The 22076-nt window shown below is 41.2% G+C and overlaps 1 protein-coding gene and 1 long non-coding RNA gene across 2 annotated transcripts in view; one reads left to right on the top strand and one right to left on the bottom strand.

Annotated features, from left to right (window-relative positions):
• The window catches only part of LOC117523810 (fibroblast growth factor receptor 2-like), a 130280-nt gene that overhangs the window by 2095 nt on the left and 106109 nt on the right, over window positions 1-22076 (bottom strand). Inside the window, 3 exon segments of the mRNA XM_034185419.1 lie at window positions 5562-5667; window positions 7299-7436; window positions 20193-20263. Of these exon segments, the coding sequence (XP_034041310.1) occupies window positions 5562-5667; window positions 7299-7436; window positions 20193-20263 (315 nt within the window).
• Window positions 28-21236, top strand: LOC117523811. The gene is made up of 3 exons (XR_004564625.1): window positions 28-41; window positions 4623-4632; window positions 20989-21236. It is a non-coding gene; the product is annotated as an uncharacterized LOC117523811 (long non-coding RNA).

The raw sequence follows: 22076 nt of genomic DNA on the forward strand, positions 1-22076 counted from the left end.
GAAAAATGAAACAGAAGCTGCCCCCCAAAGAGATGATCACTGTTATGCTCTCTCCAGTGTTTGCACAGGCAGAGTGGGAGAGGTACACGCTTGTAGCGCTGCTTCAGCAGCGCGATACCCTCACGAGGGCCGACCACAATATCAAACAGGCTTGATTTTCATCCGACCATATGACTGCCGATCAGGAGGTGATCCTGAGAGGTTAAATGCAGCTCCTTACTCCATGTATACTACACGATGCAGGATGCACGATTACGCTGAAACTCGCTGTGATCCAAAAAAATTCTCGCACGAGTGAAAAATCAGCTGAAAAAGGGCCAAAACTCACACAGTGTAAGCCCAGCTTAACGCAGGTGAATCATGTTCTTATGTCTCTCTAAAGTCCAGAGTGTCCTCTTCACTAACTTCTTGGTGTCTCCCAACTTCAGTACGAGACTCGAATTGTAGAATTCTCCCTGCTAGGGAGGCTAAAACTCTCACCTTGATCAGACATCTTGGTTGAATGAAATGATCTGGATCCTGTATCAGGATCCTGCACTTGTCACCAGAGTAACACAACATGGGGGTGTGTCATTGGTTGGACTGAGAAATGGGGGCTCCTGATTGGATGGAAAGCCTGGTATTTTCAATGTCTTTTTTGTATTGTCCTGTTTTAAGACTTGTATTGCCTTGATTTTATTGCCACAGTTTCCAGGGCAGTAAAATTGACAGGAAAAGTGTATGATTTATCAGCCCTGTTTCTTCTTGTATCTCATGAGGGTTGGTTTACGAGTACAGGGTAGATTTTTGTTGTAATATGTGATAATAAAAATTATCAGATCAGATACTCATCTCAATCAGTATCAATACAAACAGTGCAGTCTTTACCACACACACACACACACACACACACACACACACACACACACACACACACACACACACACACACACACACACACACACACACACACACACCTCTCCTTTTGTTTGGAAGTGGGCGCTCTTCATGGAAATATAGACCTGGAATGGACATCCGCACCTCAATCTATTAGTGTCACTCAGGACAGGAAGGCGCCATTACTAAGGGTGGAGATGTACAGATCATCAATAATAAACTGACCGCTTTTTTTGCACTAGCGTCGCTATTTCTTAACGGATTTTAAGAAACTTAGGTTTGTTTTAAAGCCCTTTGAAAGCTCTTTCCAATGAACCTATGCATGTGTGGGTGAAAAACAAAATGTGTTTTTGTAAAATGCAGAATTGTGGGGAAATTATGACAAACTGTGCTGCTTTTCTCTCTATATTGTTGCTATTTGTTAACAGATTTTAATAAAAGTAGGCTTGTTTTAAAGCCCTTTAATTGCTCTTTCTAATGAATCCATACATGCCTGGTTAGAAAAACAAAATGTTTTATGTAAAGTGTGGAAATTTGGGGAATTTACTGTGTTTTTTTTCCTGTCATCATAATTCTCGAAGGATTTTTATAAATGAAGCCTTGTACGTTGTATTCAATCTGATTAAAAGCTTGGATAAAAAATCCTTATGTATTAAAATATAAATCTGAAGTATGTCTTCCCATTGTGGTCATTTACCTTGCTGCTTTTTCCACTGTAATATTACTACTAGTCTTTTAATGACAAAAACATACATATATGATTTTTACTAGCATTTTATTACAAGTAGATATAAAGCCATTCACCATCCCTGGTTCTCAAACCAGGCACCTAAGTGGCTCTACTCTACTCTTTTTTACTCTCCTATTTTACTCTTCCTTTTTAGATATTTAGATATACCTTTATATACTAGCATAGTTCCACCTTAGAATTGGAATATAATATATAAGATATACCTTACTGAATTTTCATATCATATTAAACAACAACTGCAAGTATATATACATAAATATATTTAAACCTTTTTGTTTCCGTATTTGTATGCATGTGAACGCAGCTTAATGAAAATAACTTATGGCGTTGAGTTATAGTCTCAGTATATCGATATTAAATTGCGACATAACGACTTTAAAATAGACATTTGTTTTTCCCCTCATTTCACTTCTGTTTAACTGACTCAAGGCGCTCTCTCCACCCTTTGTAATGGCCGCTGTACAGCACGCCGCTAGTCACGTGATGTCCATTCCAGGCTCTATTTCCATGGGCACTCTTAAAGTGCACCAGATTGATAAATTTAAATTTAAAGCTATCCAGCCTTTCAAATTTCACAAAATTGACAAAATTTAGTTTCTACTGAAATCCAGGCATTACAAAGCTTTTTTGTGACATATTGCAAAATTACAGCTCATTTTAAATATAATAATAATAGAGCCTTTATTGTCACTGTACATATTTTATGCTTTTTTTTATTGTGGGAGAAAGCCGGAATGCCCAGGGGAAACCCACATAAACACAGGGAGAACATGCAAACTCTACACAGAAAGGGCGGGAAGTGATCCCACAACCTTCTTACTGTGAGGCAGAAGTGCTAACCACTAAGCCACAGAGTCACCTATTTTAATGAAGAGAAGTTATTTGCCTGGGAGAATTCCATATCGAGTATTTTCTTTTCTTTTTAATGCCATCTGCAGGAGGACGTGTGTGCACATGCATGATATTTTGACATTTCCGGAAGTTACCTTTGACCTCGCATGATGCATGTACACAAGGCGTTCACGCTAACACCCAAAAGATGTCTGTAAATCACTTCAGTGGTGTTAAATGGTTTCAAAAACAGTTTTTTTTATATTGTGTGTTTCTTTCTCTGTAGCTTTTGCAAAATCCATCCAACCATTTTCTATACTATCTTACTCCAGTGAAGAGTCACGGAGGGCTGGAGCCCATGTCATAGAGCATGAGGACAGCACACCAGTCTGTTGCAGGGCCACATATAGACAGACAAACATTCACACCCACGGACAATTTAAGGATTCCAGTCCATCTAACCTCCTTGTCTTCGGATGTAGGAGGAAGCTGGAGCACCCGGAGGAAACCCACACAAACATGAGGAGAACAGGCAAACTCCACACAGTAAGGGCGGGATGTGATCCCCAACCTTCTAACCACTAAGCCACGGTGCCACCATTCCAAAAAATACTTGAAAAACATGTTACATTCATAGAGAAATAAGCTGTTTTGGAGCATTTGACACCAACTTGGATTATTTCATTCAAGAGAGCAGCCAGCTGGTGTTACTGTAACTCTCTATTCTGATTGACTGTCACCGTGTGCTTCCCAGCATCCTTCATGTAAGCCCCCATGTGATCTATGACATCGCTATCACAGACTGTGTGGGTCGCTACCGAACATAGTTCAAGTGTGTCTTCAGGGCAACTTTATTAATTCCAGACAAAGCACATTTTGATCATATTGACAATGTTATATTATGAATCCCCTATTTAAAGGGTAATAAATAAAATTATTGTGGTGCCAAAGAAAACTCTTTATATGACTTCAATCTTAAAAAATATAAAGGCCGTACACTTCTCAAATGTACACATTACGAGGTCTGTCCAAAAAAGTATCGTACCTTTTTATTTTTTTCAAAAACTATATGGATTTGAATCACGTGTAATTACATCAGCCAAGCTTGAACCTTCGTGCGCATGCGTGAGTTTTTCCACGCCTTTTTGACGCGCAGCAAAAAAACACCTCCGTCTTGGAAGTCTCACAGGACATGTTGGGGCATGTCCAGCTGTTACACAATTTCTCGGATACTCACTTGACTGAAAGCCATCGAAAGCTGTCTGAATCTTCTGAATGGTTTCCAACACAGAGGTGTTTTTTTTTTTTTTTTGCTGCGCGTCCTGAGCTGCTTCGTGCCGATGCGCGAAATCCTCCGCACGTCTTTCATTACAAAATCTCCTGTAACAGTGGAATGTGCCGCAAAAGTGCTATGTCCAGCTCTGTTGCCATTTCTGTGGTAGTCACATGATGTCCTGGATCAACACAGTGTTCAGTTTAGAAATGATCTGGTCGATCCAGCCTGTCGAATGGCCACTCGGCGCACCGCGCGCCCTCTGCCACTGTGGGCCATCTTTAAAAAGGTTTTACCAGTCCATAATCCACGTGACGCCGACAGAATCTTCACCGATATCCAACTGAATCTATCGAATGGTTTCCAACTGCCTGTCTCTAACAGTTTCTGAAAAAAATTTCATGGAGCAAAGCGGCAGTCTCTCAGCAAGTTCTCAGACAAAAGAAATCCAACGGGAGGGGTGGACCAGTGTTCACTCAAAGCCTGCCCACAGGCGAATGACGCAACCGACAGGCGTGGAAAAACTCACGCATGCGCACGAAGGTTCAAGCTTGGCTGATGCAATCACACGTGATTCAAATCCATATAGTTTTTGAAAAAAATAAAAAGGTCCGTTACTTTTTGGACAGACCTCGTATACCCACCAAACTCACAACCGTTTGAGAAACACTGAAATGTAAAAAGAGGCTTTGAAGGAGTGCAAGGCCAATTAAGGAACGCTTAAAACAGCCAACACGGAGCAGCACGGATTCAGTCAACGGGGACCTTCCAGAAGAGGAGGAGGGCCTCGCCTTCACTACGATATTCATCTAAACTGTCAAAATTCACCCTGAATGGACTGATGACGCTTAAACTGGATCCTGCAGATGAAAATATTTGCAGGTATAATAGTTGAAAAAGTGTCCCGTGCACTGCTGGTTTAGCAGGACACAGCTGACCTACTTCTAGTTTCTAAGTGTTTGTCCTGTCAGCCTGAACAGCATCATTCTGCAGCTCAAATCAACCCAGTGTGATGCTGAGGTCTTCAGCACTGACACTGGAGAATCTCTGGGAAAAAATTAACAACCAGAGTGAGCTGCACAGCACAGACACCCAAAAAAGTGAAGGTGAAGGAAGCACTAAACCTCAAGAATCCTGTCATTAATTTGGGACTGGGTGCGTCTTTGAGAAGTTGTTTTGGTCTTTTCATGCCGGCTGAGGCGCCCGTTCCCCTCCTGCTCGTCTTTCAGGGCCGTTACGAGGAGCATGAAGAGAACGAGTGCTGGCTTCTATTTTCCCAGCTCAACACAAGAAGGCTCACATTACTAAAGACCTCCACATCTGCCAGCGGTTTGGGGTAGAGGGAGTGGAGGGGAAAAAGTCAAGGAAAAACAGTGCTTTATTACATTTCAAAAGTTCAAACTCAAAGTTGGGCTCTTTTTTTTGGCATAAATTCATGAAGTTCCAGTTGATGAGCAGATGAGACCTGACAGCTCTCCATCGCCGGCCCCTTTTCAGGTCAGTGTGCGGATATCACACAAGACGGGGAGGCAAGCGGAAAGTAACACAGGCCATTACGAAGCGACGCACCGTCGCCACAATTAGGGATGTTCACTTGGCAGTGGTGGTCGTCTCGGATCTGGATCAAATCATCTGAGCATTTTTTGATCACCATTAAAGCTTTGTGTCAGTAACATGGCTGCTCGCGCTCCTAAAGCTTTCAGCAAGATTGTGCTGCACGCTGCCGAGTTTGGACTGAAAGGAGATTTATTTTATTGTGAAGAAACATAGCTGTTGCAGATTCTGTCTTTCAGGCATCCACAGACGCCACTGGTGAAGGGCTGCACTCACCTCGTTACTGCTGAGGGTGAGGATACGATCCAGATCTTCTACGAGCTGCTTGAAGGTGGGTCTCTGGGAGGAGATGGCGTGCCAGCAGTCTTTCATCATCATGTACCTGAAAGACAAAAAAACGTTTGGAGAGCAGCAATGAGGTCTGAAACCATTCATCAAAGTGTTCCAAGAATTATTCCGTGTAGTCCTTTAACTCCTTGTCCACCTCTCACTCATGGTTCCAAACCTGAAATGATTTACACGTATGGACCTGCAGGTGTTGATGACCTACCGCAAATCGCAAACATGTCTGTCCATCTGTCTTGTGTGCGTGTGTAACATGCAGCTGGTCTGTGCACGGTCCCCACCGGCTTTTAAAGCACCTCACACAACGATGAGTTCAGCATGAGGTTTTCTCAAGCAGCACCCTGGCACGTGTGTGTGCCGGCAACAGGTTGGTAAGCTGCTCGGCTTACAACGGCACAACTTGGGAAAGTTCTGGAGCTGGGCTGGATTCACAGACACCATGTGCTCGACACACTTCAGTATCCAATTTTCACACTGGGCACAGACAGAACGACCCTGAGTTCTCAAGAGCTGAGGACAGAGTATCTTCCAACTCTGACTGGAGTTACATGGAGATACACTGAGCATGACACACACCAAATGGGAACATGGTCCAGATGGCTGGGAGTCCACTATGCAATGAAGCTTCAAATGTTTGTCAGCTTCTTTCATTTCCAAAGCCTTGTTCTAGTGGATGCCAAGGCCACCATTTTTTCAGATATTTGTCACTGAGCAGCCCAGTCTCACGGCAAGTCGTGATTCAGCAGCACAAAATATACATTAATCTATTGGTTTGTGATATTGTGACGAAAAGCGCCTCATTTTGTCATGGCAGCATAAATTCATTCTAATTCATTCTGTGATGGCTGCACAAAATTAAAAGTGAAGCGGGGGGTGGTTATGGTTAGTGAGGGTGGAAGGAGTAGGATTAGGTTATGATTAAGGTTAGGGTTGGGGGTAGGAGTAGGAATAGTAATAGTGAGTTAAAAAAAACCCGTCAGGAAAATTTGACTCATTTCATCATGGGAGCACGAAAAAAAAAAAAAAAACGTGAGACTGGGCTGCACTGAGATAGATGATGACTGGAGTGCAGTTTGAAGCAGAAACGAGGTGATAATATGTGAACCGCGTCATCGGGGGTCCGATTTTTAGGGGGACCGTTCGGTCTGAGACACTGGCACCGATGGGCCTCGGGGCCTGTATCGGTGTAGGACTTTCACTGTTGAGTTGAAAAGTAGAAGCTTGGCAGGGGACCTGGCAAACCACAATCTTCCACCATCAAAGCAACAAAGTCCAGTGTCTTTATTACTTCCAGACAAAGATGGGCACTGATGGGCATTTAGAATATTTTACCGTGGTTTTTAAAAAGACTGAGTCAAGGACCGTGTCCCACAAAACCTTGTCACAATGGTTCAAAAACAGATACGCTGCATTCAAGACTGAAAGAGGTAAAAGGCAGAACTATAACTAGAAGAAATAAACAACCAGCTGTCTCTGTTGTCTCTGTGAGCACTGTGCCATGGTACACCGCAGGGAGAGGATGGCTGGTGAATGAGGACACTCAGTCTGTTCCAGCTGTGCAGAGGCCTGGCAGAGCGGGCACAGAGCCACGTGGAGTCATGGATCCCATGGGAGTGAATGTGGGTGTCAGCTGGGTCAAGAAAGACGCCAGTTTAGAGGAAACCTTACAGCTCGTTGGTGCAGTTGCCAGGCTTGTCCATGCGATGGCCCTCTTTGAGCAACTTGAAGAGCTCTTCAACAGGAATGCCAGGGTAGGGGGAGCCCCCAAGGGTGAAGATCTCCCACATCAGCACCCCAAACGACCAGCTGGTAAAACACAAACATACAATGTAGGTAAGAATGACAGCAAAAATCAACATCCTCAGTCTGTCTCATGCTTGAATCTTGGTTGTTCATGTAGCGTTCAAAAGAATTTCACTGCAACTCAGAAATTCAGCACGATGTTGTGTTTTGATCAGATGTGGCTGACAGAGGTGTCTCCCTCTTAACATAATCGAGTGTAGGGCAGTCATTCAAGCACATCTACCTGCTCCTAGGCCCCAAATACCCTATTTCACAACATATTCAATTCTTTTTAGGTGCACTTTTAGGCAAAACCACCCCAAAATTTTATGGAATTAGGTAAAGTCTCACATTTCCCGTGGGTATATCTCTAATCTTACCGCAATCCCTCGAACATAAAATACTTATTATATATATATATATTTTTTTTTGTAAATTAATTAATTAAATACTTATTAATTAATTAAATTACATTAATGAAAAATGTAAAATCTCCGAAATAGTAAGAGCTAAATATTTTAACAGGTTTCTTGAGTTATGAAATATGAGTTGATAAATTATAATAAAATCTACTTTATTATGATCACAGCCAATGCATATGACTATAATTTGTTGAATTATTAGCCTTTCCTTGGAGCAGATATTAGGAAAACACTGACAAACCTGTTCCAACATCCTTCAAAATTATATATAATCAATCCAGTTGTAGTTCATAATGGGTTAATTCTGTCATTATGTTGCATCACTGTCCAGTGCAGCACTGTGTTATACAGTGCTGTGAAAAGGTTTGTGAACCCCTTGAGCTTTGACATGTTAGGACATCAAAAACACTAAACAAAAATTCAGGCTTTTTATATAAAATATTGAAAAATACAGTGGACCCTCGACATAGGAGCAACTCAACATACAAGTGCTTTTTTAGGTCCCATCTTAGGGACCTCTTAGTACCATATCACCCCAGTAGAGCGCTTCGCTCTCAGACTGCAGGCTTACTTGTAGTTCCTAGGGTTTGTAAGAGTAGAATGGGAGGCAGAGCCTTCAGCTTTCAGGCTCCTCTCCTGTGGAACCAGCTTCCAATTTGGATCAGGGAGACAGACACCCTCTCTACTTTTAAGATTAAGCTTAAAACTTTCCTTTTTGCTAAAGCTTATAGTTAGGGCTGGATCAGGTGACCCTGAATCATCCCTTAGTTATGCTGCTATAGACTTAGACTGCTGGGGGGTTCCCATGATGCACTGTTTCTTTCTCTTTTTGCTCTGTATGCACCACTCTGCATTTAATCATTAGTGATTGATCTCTGCTCCCCTCCACAGCATGTCTTTTTCCTGGTTCTCTCCCTCAGCCCCAACCAGTCCCAGCAGAAGACTGCCCCTCCCTGAGCCTGGTTCTGCTGGAGGTTTCTTCCTGTTAAAAGGGAGTTTTTCCTTCCCACTGTCGCCAAGTGCTTGCTCATAGGGGGTCGTTTTGACCGTTGGGGTTTTTCTGTAATTATTGTATGGCTTTTGCCTTACAATATAAAGCGCCTTGGGGCAACTGTTTGTTGTGATTTGGCGCTATATAAATAAAATTGATTTGATTTGATTTTTTTTTTATATGAGCTGTGGCGCGGTCCATATTTTTGTTTGGAATACAAGCAGAAATCTGAGTCATGAGTTGCGCTTCAGGGCGCCACCGGAGAGAAGAAGGAGGAGAAGCTTTTAGTGCGGACGTTAAGGCAGCGGATGAATACATCACACGTTTTGCTGCACTTGTTGCGAAGGAAGGCTATGTCCCGCAACAAGTGTTTAACTGTGATGAAACTGGATTATTCTGAAAAAAAAAATGCCACGGAGGACGTATATAACAGCAGAGGAGAAGAAGCTGTTTCATTGAAAAGAAACACCCAGAAAAAGTGTCACTTGTCCGTCACATTTCCGCAACATTTTGAAAGGCAGACAGAAGAAAACCTCCTTGGATAGGTTTTTATCCAAAAAACCTGCACATTTACAATTAAAGTTACTGTATGATCCTTTCAAAGATCTACAGTTTAAGTTTAGTTTGTGTTTACAGTGTGGGCAAACCTTCCTCCCTTCCTTCTCAGCCGCCACCCACGTCCGTTAGCTGTATTTCTCTGTTTGTAAGGTAAGAACACTTAATAAAACTTTTTCTTTTATTTTCTATATTTTATTATGCACCGCTGCATGTAAAGTATACTGTACATGTGTATTTGTTGATAAAAATGTTTTATTTTTTCATAATTTAGAGTGGTTTGGGGATGTTTTACAAGGCTGGAATGGATTAAAATTATTTTAATTATTTTCAATGGGGAAAATTCGTTTGAAATACCAGCAGATTGGCTTACAAGCTTGGTCACGGAACAAATTAAACTTGTATCTCGAGGTTCCACTGTATGCCCTTTACACTCAAAGAAAAAAGCCATCTCTACATCATGAATTAAAAGAACTAAAAATAGCCAAAATGATGGTGTGAATAAGTAAGTGCACTCTTTGGTATAACACATATAAACCATCTACATCCAGCTTTCTTCAGATATGTCAGGGGGAGAAAGCATTTGGAATCTTGTCTCAAAGAAAATTATTTATAATATATATTGTAATGGATTGGTAAAACAGTTGTATTTTCATTCCTTATGAGTTAGATAATGTATCTGTAAAATTATGCTTATTATAGATGTAACAGCTCATCTAAACCTTTCAGATGCCCTGTGCACAATGAGTGTTTTTGAATAGGTTGTGCAATGTGCATGACTAGTTCACGAAATAAAGGCGTGCCAGAAGTTTTGAACATTTCAAAATTTTCTTCGTGCACTGGCACACAGCCACGCACAGTTTACGACGTGGTTACTCATTGGTACGCAAGATTGCATGCCAGTGTGCGGATCAAATTTGTGCAACTGTCAAGGTGCCTTTATACTCTGGAAAATATGGTAGATTCCCATGCAGACAATTCCACACCGCGTCTGATTTAGAAAATCTATAAAATTCTGCATGCAGAATCATATCCTTTTAGGAAAGAGTAAATATGTCTTATAAATTAGGTTTTCAGGTCCATTTCCCTGCAGATAATCTCCATAGGTCCACTCAGCTGAACGCGTGGGATGGCTTTGCCGGCGTGATATTGGTGGTATCGGTGCTCTCTTTCTGCCACAGACTTGCTCTCTGTGCCACTCTGACCCTGATCTCAAAGATGGCTTTTGTTCAGGGCTGGACAGCCACACTGACTGGCATTGTCCAGTCACACCACACCAAGAATAACAGTGGACCACCCACAGTAGACAAAAGGGGAGGGAGGGACGGCTCCCCAGGACGCTATTAACTGCTTCCTGCTCACAGTGTCTGGCCATTAAATATTCCACACCACTGATTCCCATCACTGTCATGCTGCACGCTGAGTGGATCCCTTCATTCTTATGGGAGCAGGTTTGATCGGTGCACCGACAGATGCTGTATTGTGTGTGCGTGGAAAAAGTGGACATGTTAATAACGTCCCGAGCAGCCACGGACAGGCGGGTCAGGTGTGATATCTGTTCTTGGATCTGTTTACACAACCTGCTGTGAACTTGTCCGCTCCGGCGTCACTCGTATCGCCACACTTGTTGACACTCTTGTCTTTGGCTCTTTGTGCCGCCTTGTAACAGTCTATTGTCTGCTTTGTGTACACCTGAGCCCAACCTCAACTCACCAAACAAACCTGCACACCGACATGCTTCGGGTCACTTAAAGTGACCTGGCAGAGCGCGTTTCTACACTCTGACTGACGATAAATCAATCTGTTGGGAAACGTAGGTAGAAGCATGTTGGACCTGAACAGAAGCTCTTAAACATCTGGACACACAAAGACAGGACCTTGTCAGAGAATGTATGAACTCAGTAATGAGAGGTATGTTCATGTTATTTTAGTGTTTGTTGAGGCTATGCACTCTAATGCGGGCCCTTTGTGTTAAATTATTGAACTTTTTTCCATTACAACTTGTCCTGGCTGTCTCAACTGAATTACATCATGTCTCAAGTATTTATGTTCCACGCTGCTCGGCTGCAGACATTTACGACTTCAACTAAAAGCAGCGTGAATATGAATGTGAGGAAAGCACATGACAGGATTTGCATCAGTGCATCAAATCAAGACTCGAAGCTCAGAGATGTGGTATAACATGGGGCTGGAGTCATGCAGGGGGGGCGTTTAGTGATGACTGGACAGCTTGTTCCTCAGAACTGAAGCCATATCATCCCTTTGTGGCAGGTAAAAATACAGATTATTCACCCACCTTCCCGAGAGACGTCCGTCCACTGTATGTCAAAACAAAAAGTACACGGCAGGTCAGTTTTTCTCAGATGTTGCGTGTATAGTTTTAGTCAGAAACATTAAGTCCCAGTAAATTGTATTCCTGTTTTACCATATTTTCCAGAGTATAAACTCCACCATTTTTTCCGTATGTAGAATTCACTTTTTATGATGGCATTTTCCTCACAGTAAGTTCAACAAGCAGGAACTCACTCTGAGTTCCTTACTTAATGTATGGACTTCTAAATTCCAAAAAAATAAGCAATCAGTTCTGAAGATTGAAGTCAGGTTATCAATTAATGAAACACATATTTTAACAGTTGCATTTAAATATTTTAATACAACCCCTGGCAAAAATTATGGAATCACCCTGTAAATTTTCATCCCCCAAATTAACACCTGCATCAAATCAGATCTGCTCATTGACATTGACCCTATGCCATGACATTGACCCTATGTGTCTTTTTGCAAGGAATGTTTTTGCAGTTTTTGCTCTATGGCAAGATGCATTATCATCTTGAAAAATGATTTCATCATCCCCAAACATCCTTTCTATTGTCCAAAATATCAACATAAACTTGTGCATTTATTGATGATGTAATGACAGCCATCTCCCCAGTGCCTTTACCTGACATGCAGCCCCATATCATCAATGACTGTGGAAATTTACATGTTCTCTTCAGGCAGTCATCTTTATAAATCTCATTGGAAAGGCACCAAACAAAAGTTCCAGCATCATCACCTTGCCCAATGCAGATTCGAGATTCATCACTGAATATGACTTTCATCCAGTCATCCACAGTCCACAATTGCTTTTCCTTAGCCCATTGTAACCTTGGTTTTTTCTGTTTAGGTATTAATGATGCCTTTCGTTTAGCTTTTCTGTATGTAAATCCCATTTCCTTTAGGCGGTTTCTTACAGTTCGGTCACAGACGTTGACTCCAGTTTCCTCCCATTGGTTCCTCATTTGTTTTGTTGTACATTTTTCGATTTTTGAGACATATTGCTTTGAGTTTTCTGTCTTGACGCTTTGTCTTCCTTGGTCTACCAGTATGTTTGCCTTTAACAACCTTCCCATGTTGTTTGTATTTGGTCCAGAGTTTAGACACAGCTGACTGTGAACAACCAACATCTTTTGCAACATTGCGTGATGATTTACCATCTTTTAAGAGTTTGATAATCCTCTCCTTTGTTTCAATTGACATCTCTCGTGTTGGAGCCATGATTCATGTCAGTCCACTTGGTGCAACAGGTCTCCAAGGTGTGTTCACTCCTTTTTAGATGCAGACTAACGAGCAGATCTGATATGATGCAGGTGTTAGTTTTGGGGATGAAAATTTACAGGGTGATTCCATAATTTTTTCCTCAGAATTGAGTGATTCCACATTTTTTTCCTCTGCTTGGTCTAAAAAAGTAACCGTTACTGACTGCCACAATCTTTTTTTCTTGATTTCTTATAGTGTTTCTTAAAGCCAGAAAGTTGGCATTTGAAATGACTTTAGTTTTGTGTCATGTTTGTGATCTGCTTTTTTTCTACAAAATTAAACAACTGAATGAACATCCTCCGAGGCCGGTGATTCCATAATTTTTGCCAGGGGTTGTAAGTGTAACTTTCACCCGTCAACAACATATATGTTACTTTGGAGTATAAGTCACACCTATTTTCTGTTTTATCAACTCTTTAATTTGGAATTTCTGTGAATTGTTGCAGTGTACTTTTTATTATTGTCATTTATTCTTTTATTATTGAGTCCATTTTTTGTTAGTGTTTTGAGTCCTCGGAAAGTCTGATATAAATAGGTGTAATTATTATTAAGATAAATTGCCCATAAAGTCAGGAGCATAACTGTAAGCTGATTTTTGGCTGTCAGCTCATCTTATTTTCACCAAAAGTTAACTTCTTAAATGAATAAACAGTTGAAACCTTGTTGCACATTTGAGCATCTTCTGTCGCCATCTAGCGGTTGATGTGACCATTTTAGGGCTTCTGTACATTTCCTACTTGAAACCCAAAATTCGGCTAAAAATAAAAAGGCATTTGTAGATGCAGATGTAGATGCAATATTTGTTTATTTATTATTTATTTAGGCAGGCAGAGCTTTGACCTCCCAGTTTAAGGTATAAATATTTCAACTTTGTGAGGTTTATAGTTCTTGAGTTTTAGAACGAATTGATGAACAGCAAATTCTCTTGACAAGCACAACTTGCAACTGTGACTATTAAATGTGTGATTTTTCAGTATGTAAGTCACTACAGAGAATAAGGTGCAGGACCTTCATACATCAGAAAATATGGAACACAGCAATGAAGTGGGAATTCAAAATAAAAAAAAGCAAAAATTACCCCTGTAAATAGTGCACACATGTTGAATGCTAATGATACCAAAGCTGTAAGTGGAGTTCCATCAGTGGAAATGAGCAAAAAAATACAATTCTAATGAAGTTGGGACTTTGTGTAAAATGTGAATTAAAAACAGAATACAATGATTTGCAAATCCTCTTCAACCTGTATTAAATTGAATACACCACAAAGACAAGATATTTAATGTTCAAACAGATAAACATTATTGTTTTTGTGCAAATATTTGCTCATTTTGAAATGGATGCCTACAACACATCTCAAAAAAGTTGGGACAGTATGTTTACCACTGTGTTACATCACCTTTCCTTCTAACAACACTCAATAAGTGAACTGAGGACACTAATTGTTGAAGCTTTGTAGGTGGAATTCTTTCCCATTCTTGCTTGATGTACGATTTCAATTGTTCAACAGTCCAGGGTCTCCGTTGTCGTATTTTGCACTTCATAATGCACCACACATTTTTAATGGGCGACAGGTCTGGACTGCAGGCAGGCCAGTCTAGTACCCTTTTACTACAAAGCCACACTATTGTAACATGTAGAAAGTGGCTTGGATGGCAGCATGTGTTGCTCCAAAACCTGGATGTACCTTTCAGCATTGATGGTGCCATCACAGATGTGTAAGTTGTCCATGCCATGGACACTAACACACCTCCATACATCACAGATGCTGGCTTTTGAACTTTGTGCTGGTAACAATCTGGATGTTTTTTCCTCTTTTGTCCAGTGGACACAACGTCCATGATTTCCAAAAACAATTTGAAATGTGGACTCATCAGACCCACAGTACACTTTTCCACTTTGCATCTGTCCATTTCAAATGAGCTTGGGCCCAGAGACGGCGGCGGTGTTTCTGGATGTTGCTGGCTTTCGCTTTGCGTGGTAGAGTTTTAACTTGCACTTGTACACTTGCACTCTTAGTCTTGTCCATCCAAACTGGAAGTCCCAAAAACCAGTTTTATTTGTTATTATCTATCGTCCACCTGGTCGTTACTGTGAGTTTCTCTGTGAATTTTCAGACCTTTTGTCTGGCTTAGTGCTTAGCTCAGATAAGATAATTATAGTGGGCGATTTTAACATCCACACAGATGCTGAGAATGACAGCCTCAACACTGCATTTAATCTATTATTAGACTCAATTGGCTTCACTCAAAATGTAAATGAGTCCACCCACCACTTTAATCATATCTTAGATCTTGTTCTGACTTATGGTATGGAAATTGAAGACTTAACAGTATTCCCTGAAAACCCCGTTCTGTCTGACCATTTCTTAATAACATTTACATTTACTCTGATGGACTACCCAGCAGTGGGGAATAAGTTTCATTACAGTAGAAGTCTTTCGGAAAGCGCTGTAACTAGGTTTAAGGATATGATTCCTTCTTTGTTATGTTTTCCAATGCCATATACCAACATAATGCACAGTAGCTACCTAAACTCTGTGAGTGAGATAGATTATCTGGTCAATAGTTTTACATCCTCACTGAGCACAACTTTGGATGCTGTAGCTCCTCTGAAAAAGAGAGCCTTAAATCAGAAAAGAGTCAGAGCTCTATTGAGCAGAGTATTCATTTAACTTTAACTAGTAATGACTTCATGACTTTCTTTCCTAATAAAATTTTAACTATTAGAGAAAAAAATTACTCATAACCATCCCAAAGACATATCGTTATCTTTGGATGCTTTCAGTAATGCTGGTATTTGGTTATACTCTTTCTCTCCGATTGTTCTGTCTGAGTTATTTTCATTAGTTACTTCCTCCAAACCATCAACATGTCTATTAGACCCCATTCCTACCAGGCTGCTCAAGGAAGCCCTACCATTAATTAATGCTTCGATCTTAAATATGATCAATCTATCTTTATTAGTTGCCTATGTACCACAGGCTTTTAAGGTGGCAGTAATTAAACCATTACTTAAAAAGCCATCACTTGACCCAGCTATCTTAGCTAATTATAGGCCAATCTCCAACCTTCCTTTTCTCTCAAAAATTCTTGAAAGGGTAGTTGTAAAACAGCTAACTGATCATCTGCAGAGGAATGGTCTATTTGAAGAGTTTCAGTCAGGTTTTAGAATTCATCATAGTACAGAAACAGCATTAGTGAAGGTTACAAATGATCTTCTTATGGCCTCAGACACTGGACTCATCTCTGTGCTTGTCCTGTTAGACCTCAGTGCTGCTTTTGATACTGTTGACCATAAAATTTTATTACAGAGATTAGAGCATGCCATAGGTATTAAAGGCACTGCACTGCAGTGGTTTGAATCATATTTATCTAATAGATTACAATTTGTTCATGTAAATGGGGAATCTTCTTCACAGACTAAGGTTAATTATGGAGTTCCACAAGGTTCTGTGCTAGGACCAATTTTATTCACTTTATACATGCTTCCCTTAGGCAGTATTATTAGAAAGCATTGCTTATCATTAGTGATTGATCTCTGCTCTCTTCCACAGCATATCTTTTTCCTGATTCTCTCCCCTCAGCCCCAACCAGTCCCAGCAGAAGACTGTCCCTCCCTGAGCCTGGTTCTGCTGGAGGTTTCTTCCTGTTAAAAGGGAGTTTTTCCTTCCCACTGTCGCCAAGTGCTTGCTCACAGGGGGTCGTTTTGACCATTGGGGTTTTTCTGTAATTATTGTATGGCTTTTGCCTTACAATATAAAGCGCCTTGGGGCAACTGTTTGTTGTGATTTGGCGCTATATAAAAAAAATTGATTTGATTTGATTTTGATTTGTAGATGTAGCGACGAACTGTGTTAACTGACAATGGTTTTCTGAAGTGTTCCTGAGCCCACGCGGTAAGATCCTTTATACAATGATGTCAGTTTTTAATGCAGTGCCGCCTGAGGGATCAAAGGTCACGGGCATTCCATGTTGGTTTTCAGCCTTACTGCTTATGTGTAGAAAGTTCTCCAGATTCTCTGAATTTTTTGATTATATTATGTACTGTAGATGATGGAATCCCTAATCCCTTGCAATTGAATGTTGACAAACATTGTTCTTAAAGTGCTGGACTATTTTTTCATGCAGTTTTTCACAAAGTAATGATCCTCGCCCCATCTTTGCTTGTGAATGGCTAAGACTTTTGGGGATGCTCCTTTTATACCCAATCATGAGTGTCCTCAGTTCCCCAATGCTTACTGAGTGTTGTTAGAAGGAAAGGTGATGTAACATAGTGGTAAACATACCACTGTCCCAGCTTTTTTGAAACGTGTTGCAGGCATCCATTTCAAAATGAGCAAATATTTGCACAAAACAATAACTTTTATCAGTTTGAACATTAAATATCTTGTCTTTAGGGTGTATTCAATTCAATATAGGTTGAATAGGATTTGCAAATCATTGTATTCTGTTTTTATTTACATTTTACAAAATGTCCCAACTTCATTGGAACTGGGGTTGTATGTCTACAGTACAGTGCATCCAGAAAGTATTCATAGTGGTGAACTATTTCCACATTTTTTTTTATGTTACAGCCTTGAACCAAAATGGATTAAATTTTTTTTCCACTCAATATTCTGCACACAATACCCCATAATGACAATGTGAAAAAGGTTCTTTGAGATTTTTGTAAATTTGTTAAAAAAAAAACAATGAAAGAGGTGCATCTTGTTTCCACTGATCATGCTTGAGATGTTTCTACAGCTTAATTTCAGTCCATCTGGGGTAAATTCACTTGATTTGACGTCATTTGGAAAGACACACACCTGTCTACATATAAGGTCCCACAGTTGATAGTGCATGTCAGAGCACAAGCCAAGCATGAAGTCAAAGGAATTGGGTATAAGACCCCCGACACAGGTTTGTCTAAAGGCACAAATGTGGAGAGGAGCTGGTGCTTAGAAGGTCCAAATGAGCACAGTGGCCTCCATCATCCATAAATAGAAGAATAGAAGAAGTTCAGATCCACCAAGATCCACCAAGACTCTTCCTAGGCGCCTGCCTAAACTGAGCCATTTGGGAGAAGGGCCTTAGTCACGGAGGTGACCAGCACCCAATGGTCACTCTGTCAGAGTCCCAGCATTCAGAAGAGAACCTTCCAGAAGAACCACCATCGCTGCAGCAATCCACCAATCCAGCCTGTAGGGTAGAGTGGCCAGACAGCAGCCTGCCTGGAGTTTGCCAAAAGGCACCTGAAGGATTCTCAGACCATGAGAAATAAAGTTCTCTGGTCTGATGAGACAAAGATTGAACTCTTTGGCCTGAATGCCAGACATCATGTTTGGAGGAAATCAGGCACCATCCCTACAGTGAAACATGGTGGTGGCACCATCATGCTGTGGGGATGTTTTTCAGCAGCAGGAATTGGGAGACTAGTCAGGATTGAGGGAAAGATGAATGCAGCAATGTACAGAGACAACCTGGATGAAAATCTGCTCCAGAGCGCTCTTGGCCTCAGACTGGGGCAACAGTTCATCTTTCAGCAGGACAGTAGCTTCGGGACAACTCTGTGAAGGTTCTTGAGTGGCCCAGCCAGAGCCAAGACCTGAATCCAATTGAACATCTCTGGAAAGATCTGAAAATGGCTGTGCACCGACGCTCCCCATCAAACCTGATGGAGCTTGAGAGGTGCTGCAAAGAGGAATGGGCAAAACTGCCCAAAGATAGGTGCACCAAGCTTATGGCATCATATTCAAGAAGACTTGAGGCTGTAATTGCTGCTAAATGTGCATCAACAAAGTATTGACCAAAGGCTGTGAATACTTATGTACATGTGATTTCTTAGTTGTTTTTTTCTTAATAAATTTACAGAAATAAAAAAATAAATAAAAAACAAGGTTTTTGATGTTGTCATTATGGGATGTTGTGAGTAGAATTTTGAAGGAAAAACAAATTTATTTTTGAATAAGGCTGTAACATAACAAAATGTGTAACAAGTGAGGTCCTGTGAATACTTTCTGGATGCATGGTACGTTCCAGATAATGTTTCTGTTAACATTATGCCACTTTCAAATTATGTCAGTGTAAGCATTCAGTGTAATTTGGCTCAATTTGTGCAAAGCACCCACATGATATCAGCTTTATTTTCGTCCATGGTTTGCATGGAGGGAGTGTCATTGGAATTCATGTATTCATTTAATCTGATGTCACTTATGGATCAGCCAGGTCTCAATGTAAGACTCGCTCCAGTTCTTCCAACACCTCGCTTAAGTCCACCTTCATGCGCTACACAAAAAGCCAATTAGTAAATGTGAGTGATGAAATGTAATTAGCCGAGAGAACGGCCTACAGCAGTCAGCGGGCTCCTGTTCTGACCCCCCACCGACACACACACACACACACGATCGATTGGTGCTGCTGAACATGAAGGACATCACATCATTCATCAACACAAATGCAGACAGCAGTGCTACTAGGTCTGAGTCAGACCCAAAATAAAAATGCTGTGTGCCGGAGGTCTCACACACACACACACACACACACACACACACACACACACACACACACACACACACACACACACACACACACACACACACACACACACACACACACACACACACACACACACTTTCTGCAGCCAGCGTCTGGAGCACAAACTTCAAACAGAGCTGTCAGGGCGCATAAAAGTCAAACACGGGATCTAGAGCGACGCCATGCCTTTGTTCCGTTTTTAGATCAAGCACTTAAAAAAGAGACAGAGATGGGTCAGCACATCTCATACCAGATGCATGAAAATAAGAATGAAGGAGTGGGTGGGGGGGGGGGGGGTGCTTTGGTCTTTGAACGTCTCCAACACGAGGAGCCACATGTTGCTGAGAGAGGAGAGGATGGCACATGGTGTAAAGAGAAGGCTCGGGCCCATCCTGGAAGCCTGCTGCATTGTTGCCATCAGACGTGCAGAGGCCCAACAGGAGTGGAGACTTCCGAGCTGAGCCGGAGGGGCGAGGGTGAGTCTGTGGGGAGTAGGCGGGGCTGAGCATCGGCCCCTTCCACGGCCCTTTGAAGCCGCTCAGATTAGTAACACGGCATTGACTCTAAGTCTAGCGTAAAATCCTCACTTTTGCCGCAGACCGGCCGGTGCTGGCCCCCCGTAGCTCGCTCTCCCTCCCACACCCGACACTCCAAAAACCGTCCAGCACCTCCCCTCACAGTTTGACCGTAGAAGATACACATGAGCTTGTTCGGCACTTACACGTCACTCTGGTGTGTGTAGACCCGGTCAAAAAGTGCTTCTGGAGCCATCCACTTCACCGGGAGTCGACCCTGAGGACACACACACACACACACACACACACACACACACACACACACACACACACACACACACACACACACACACACACACACACACACACACACAGGGGTAAGAGGTCACACAAAATGTGATCAGGGACATCTGATTACTGCGAGTGGGTCAGCTGGAGCAGTGAAGCGCTGCGGCGACTGTCTGGGACCAGGATTTCCCAGAGGAACAATTACATTGTTAAAGCAGCACAGCTGATAACCACGCTGGCAGATAAAGAGCAGAGTTTATCTCCGTGTGACCTTAAAGCAATGCTGGGGATGCTGGGTGACCTCCATCCATACCCGTGTGGTAGCTGACTGTCACAGATCATCTCATCACACACGCTTCCAAAAGCAAGAGCAACACCTTCATAAAACAGAATCTCTTCAGCGACCACAGGAGCCAAACTGATCAGCATTAGTGCAGCTCATAACTTCAACTGTACAGAAAACTCATACAAATACTGGTACCAGCACCAAATCTGGCAAGATGGAATCATCCTTCCAGATCCACCACCAAATCAAATTTTCACACTTGCTGCCAAATTGTAGGTTGTCAGGCATGCTGGATTTAATTTTTTATGTTCCAACAACAATATAACAGTCACATAAATTGTCATTTGTCTATGTTGGCTCTGGATACTAAAAATTACAACACAAAATACTCAACAATTAACATCTTTTAATAGGCCGACATGCAGTAGTTGGAAACCAATAATACTAAATGTAATAAACTTCACTTTAATTTGGCAAATAAGCAAAACAAAACATAATAAATACCATAAATAGCAAATACAATATAACTAAGTGGAATTTGACATCAGTATCATTTTAAATGATCAAATAGGAGCATTTCTATGCAAAAAGTGATTTTCGATATATCAGTTTGGTGGCCATCTTGGAAAATGGCCGCCACATTGAATTTTCAAGTGGCCAGTTGACCAGATATGCTGAGAAATATGAGAGTCACTGCACCACCAAATGCATGATTTTTCCGTTAACTGCATGATAAAAATAAATACAATCACAGACACACAATAGTGGTCCCAAAATGTGGTCCCAAATGACTTATATTTATGTGTATATTTACTCTTTATGGTGTAAATCTGATTTTGAGATAGGAGGACTCTAGCATGTGCAGATCCAAAACTGTGCTCTGGAAGTGTTTAGTCTTTCAACTTGTTTGAGAGTTAGACCCTTAAATACACTCAAATCATGGACACTTAACCCCAAACTGTGCCAGTTCACATTCAGAAGATTTTACAAATGGTGACTAATTAAAACAAATCAATCCTACAACTAGTAGTTTTTAAAAAATGTATGCGGAAACTAGAAGGTACTCAGAGTGCGCGTACGTCTGCCAAGACCACCTGTTGCTTAAAACGTTTTCTGGATCCTGGAACCAAAATATTTCTGGATGAAGTGCAATATAAAATCATTCATTTTCTTGGACATTATCTCTTTACTCACCTAATTTCATTTTCTCATAGCTTTTTGTGTTAAATGTTGCTACACTGACAAAAGAGAATGTCTGAACCAAGCACTTAAAAAAGTGCTACAATTTGTAAAAAACCTGAATGAATTAAGTTGTTTGAACTTAAGTTTGTAAGTTAGAGTTGATTTAACTTGATTTAAGTTCAAACAAATTAATTCATTCAGGTTTTTACAAATTGTAGCACTTTTTTAAGTTGGTTCAAACAGCCTCTTTTTTCAGTGTATGTGCTGTAAATTCATCTGGTCTCAGTTATATTTATTCCGGGTCACCTCTAAAACCGAATCAAGTATTTTTCTG

The sequence above is a fragment of the Thalassophryne amazonica genome, chromosome 13, assembly GCF_902500255.1.
Source record: "Thalassophryne amazonica chromosome 13, fThaAma1.1, whole genome shotgun sequence".
NCBI lineage: Eukaryota > Metazoa > Chordata > Actinopteri > Batrachoidiformes > Batrachoididae > Thalassophryne > Thalassophryne amazonica.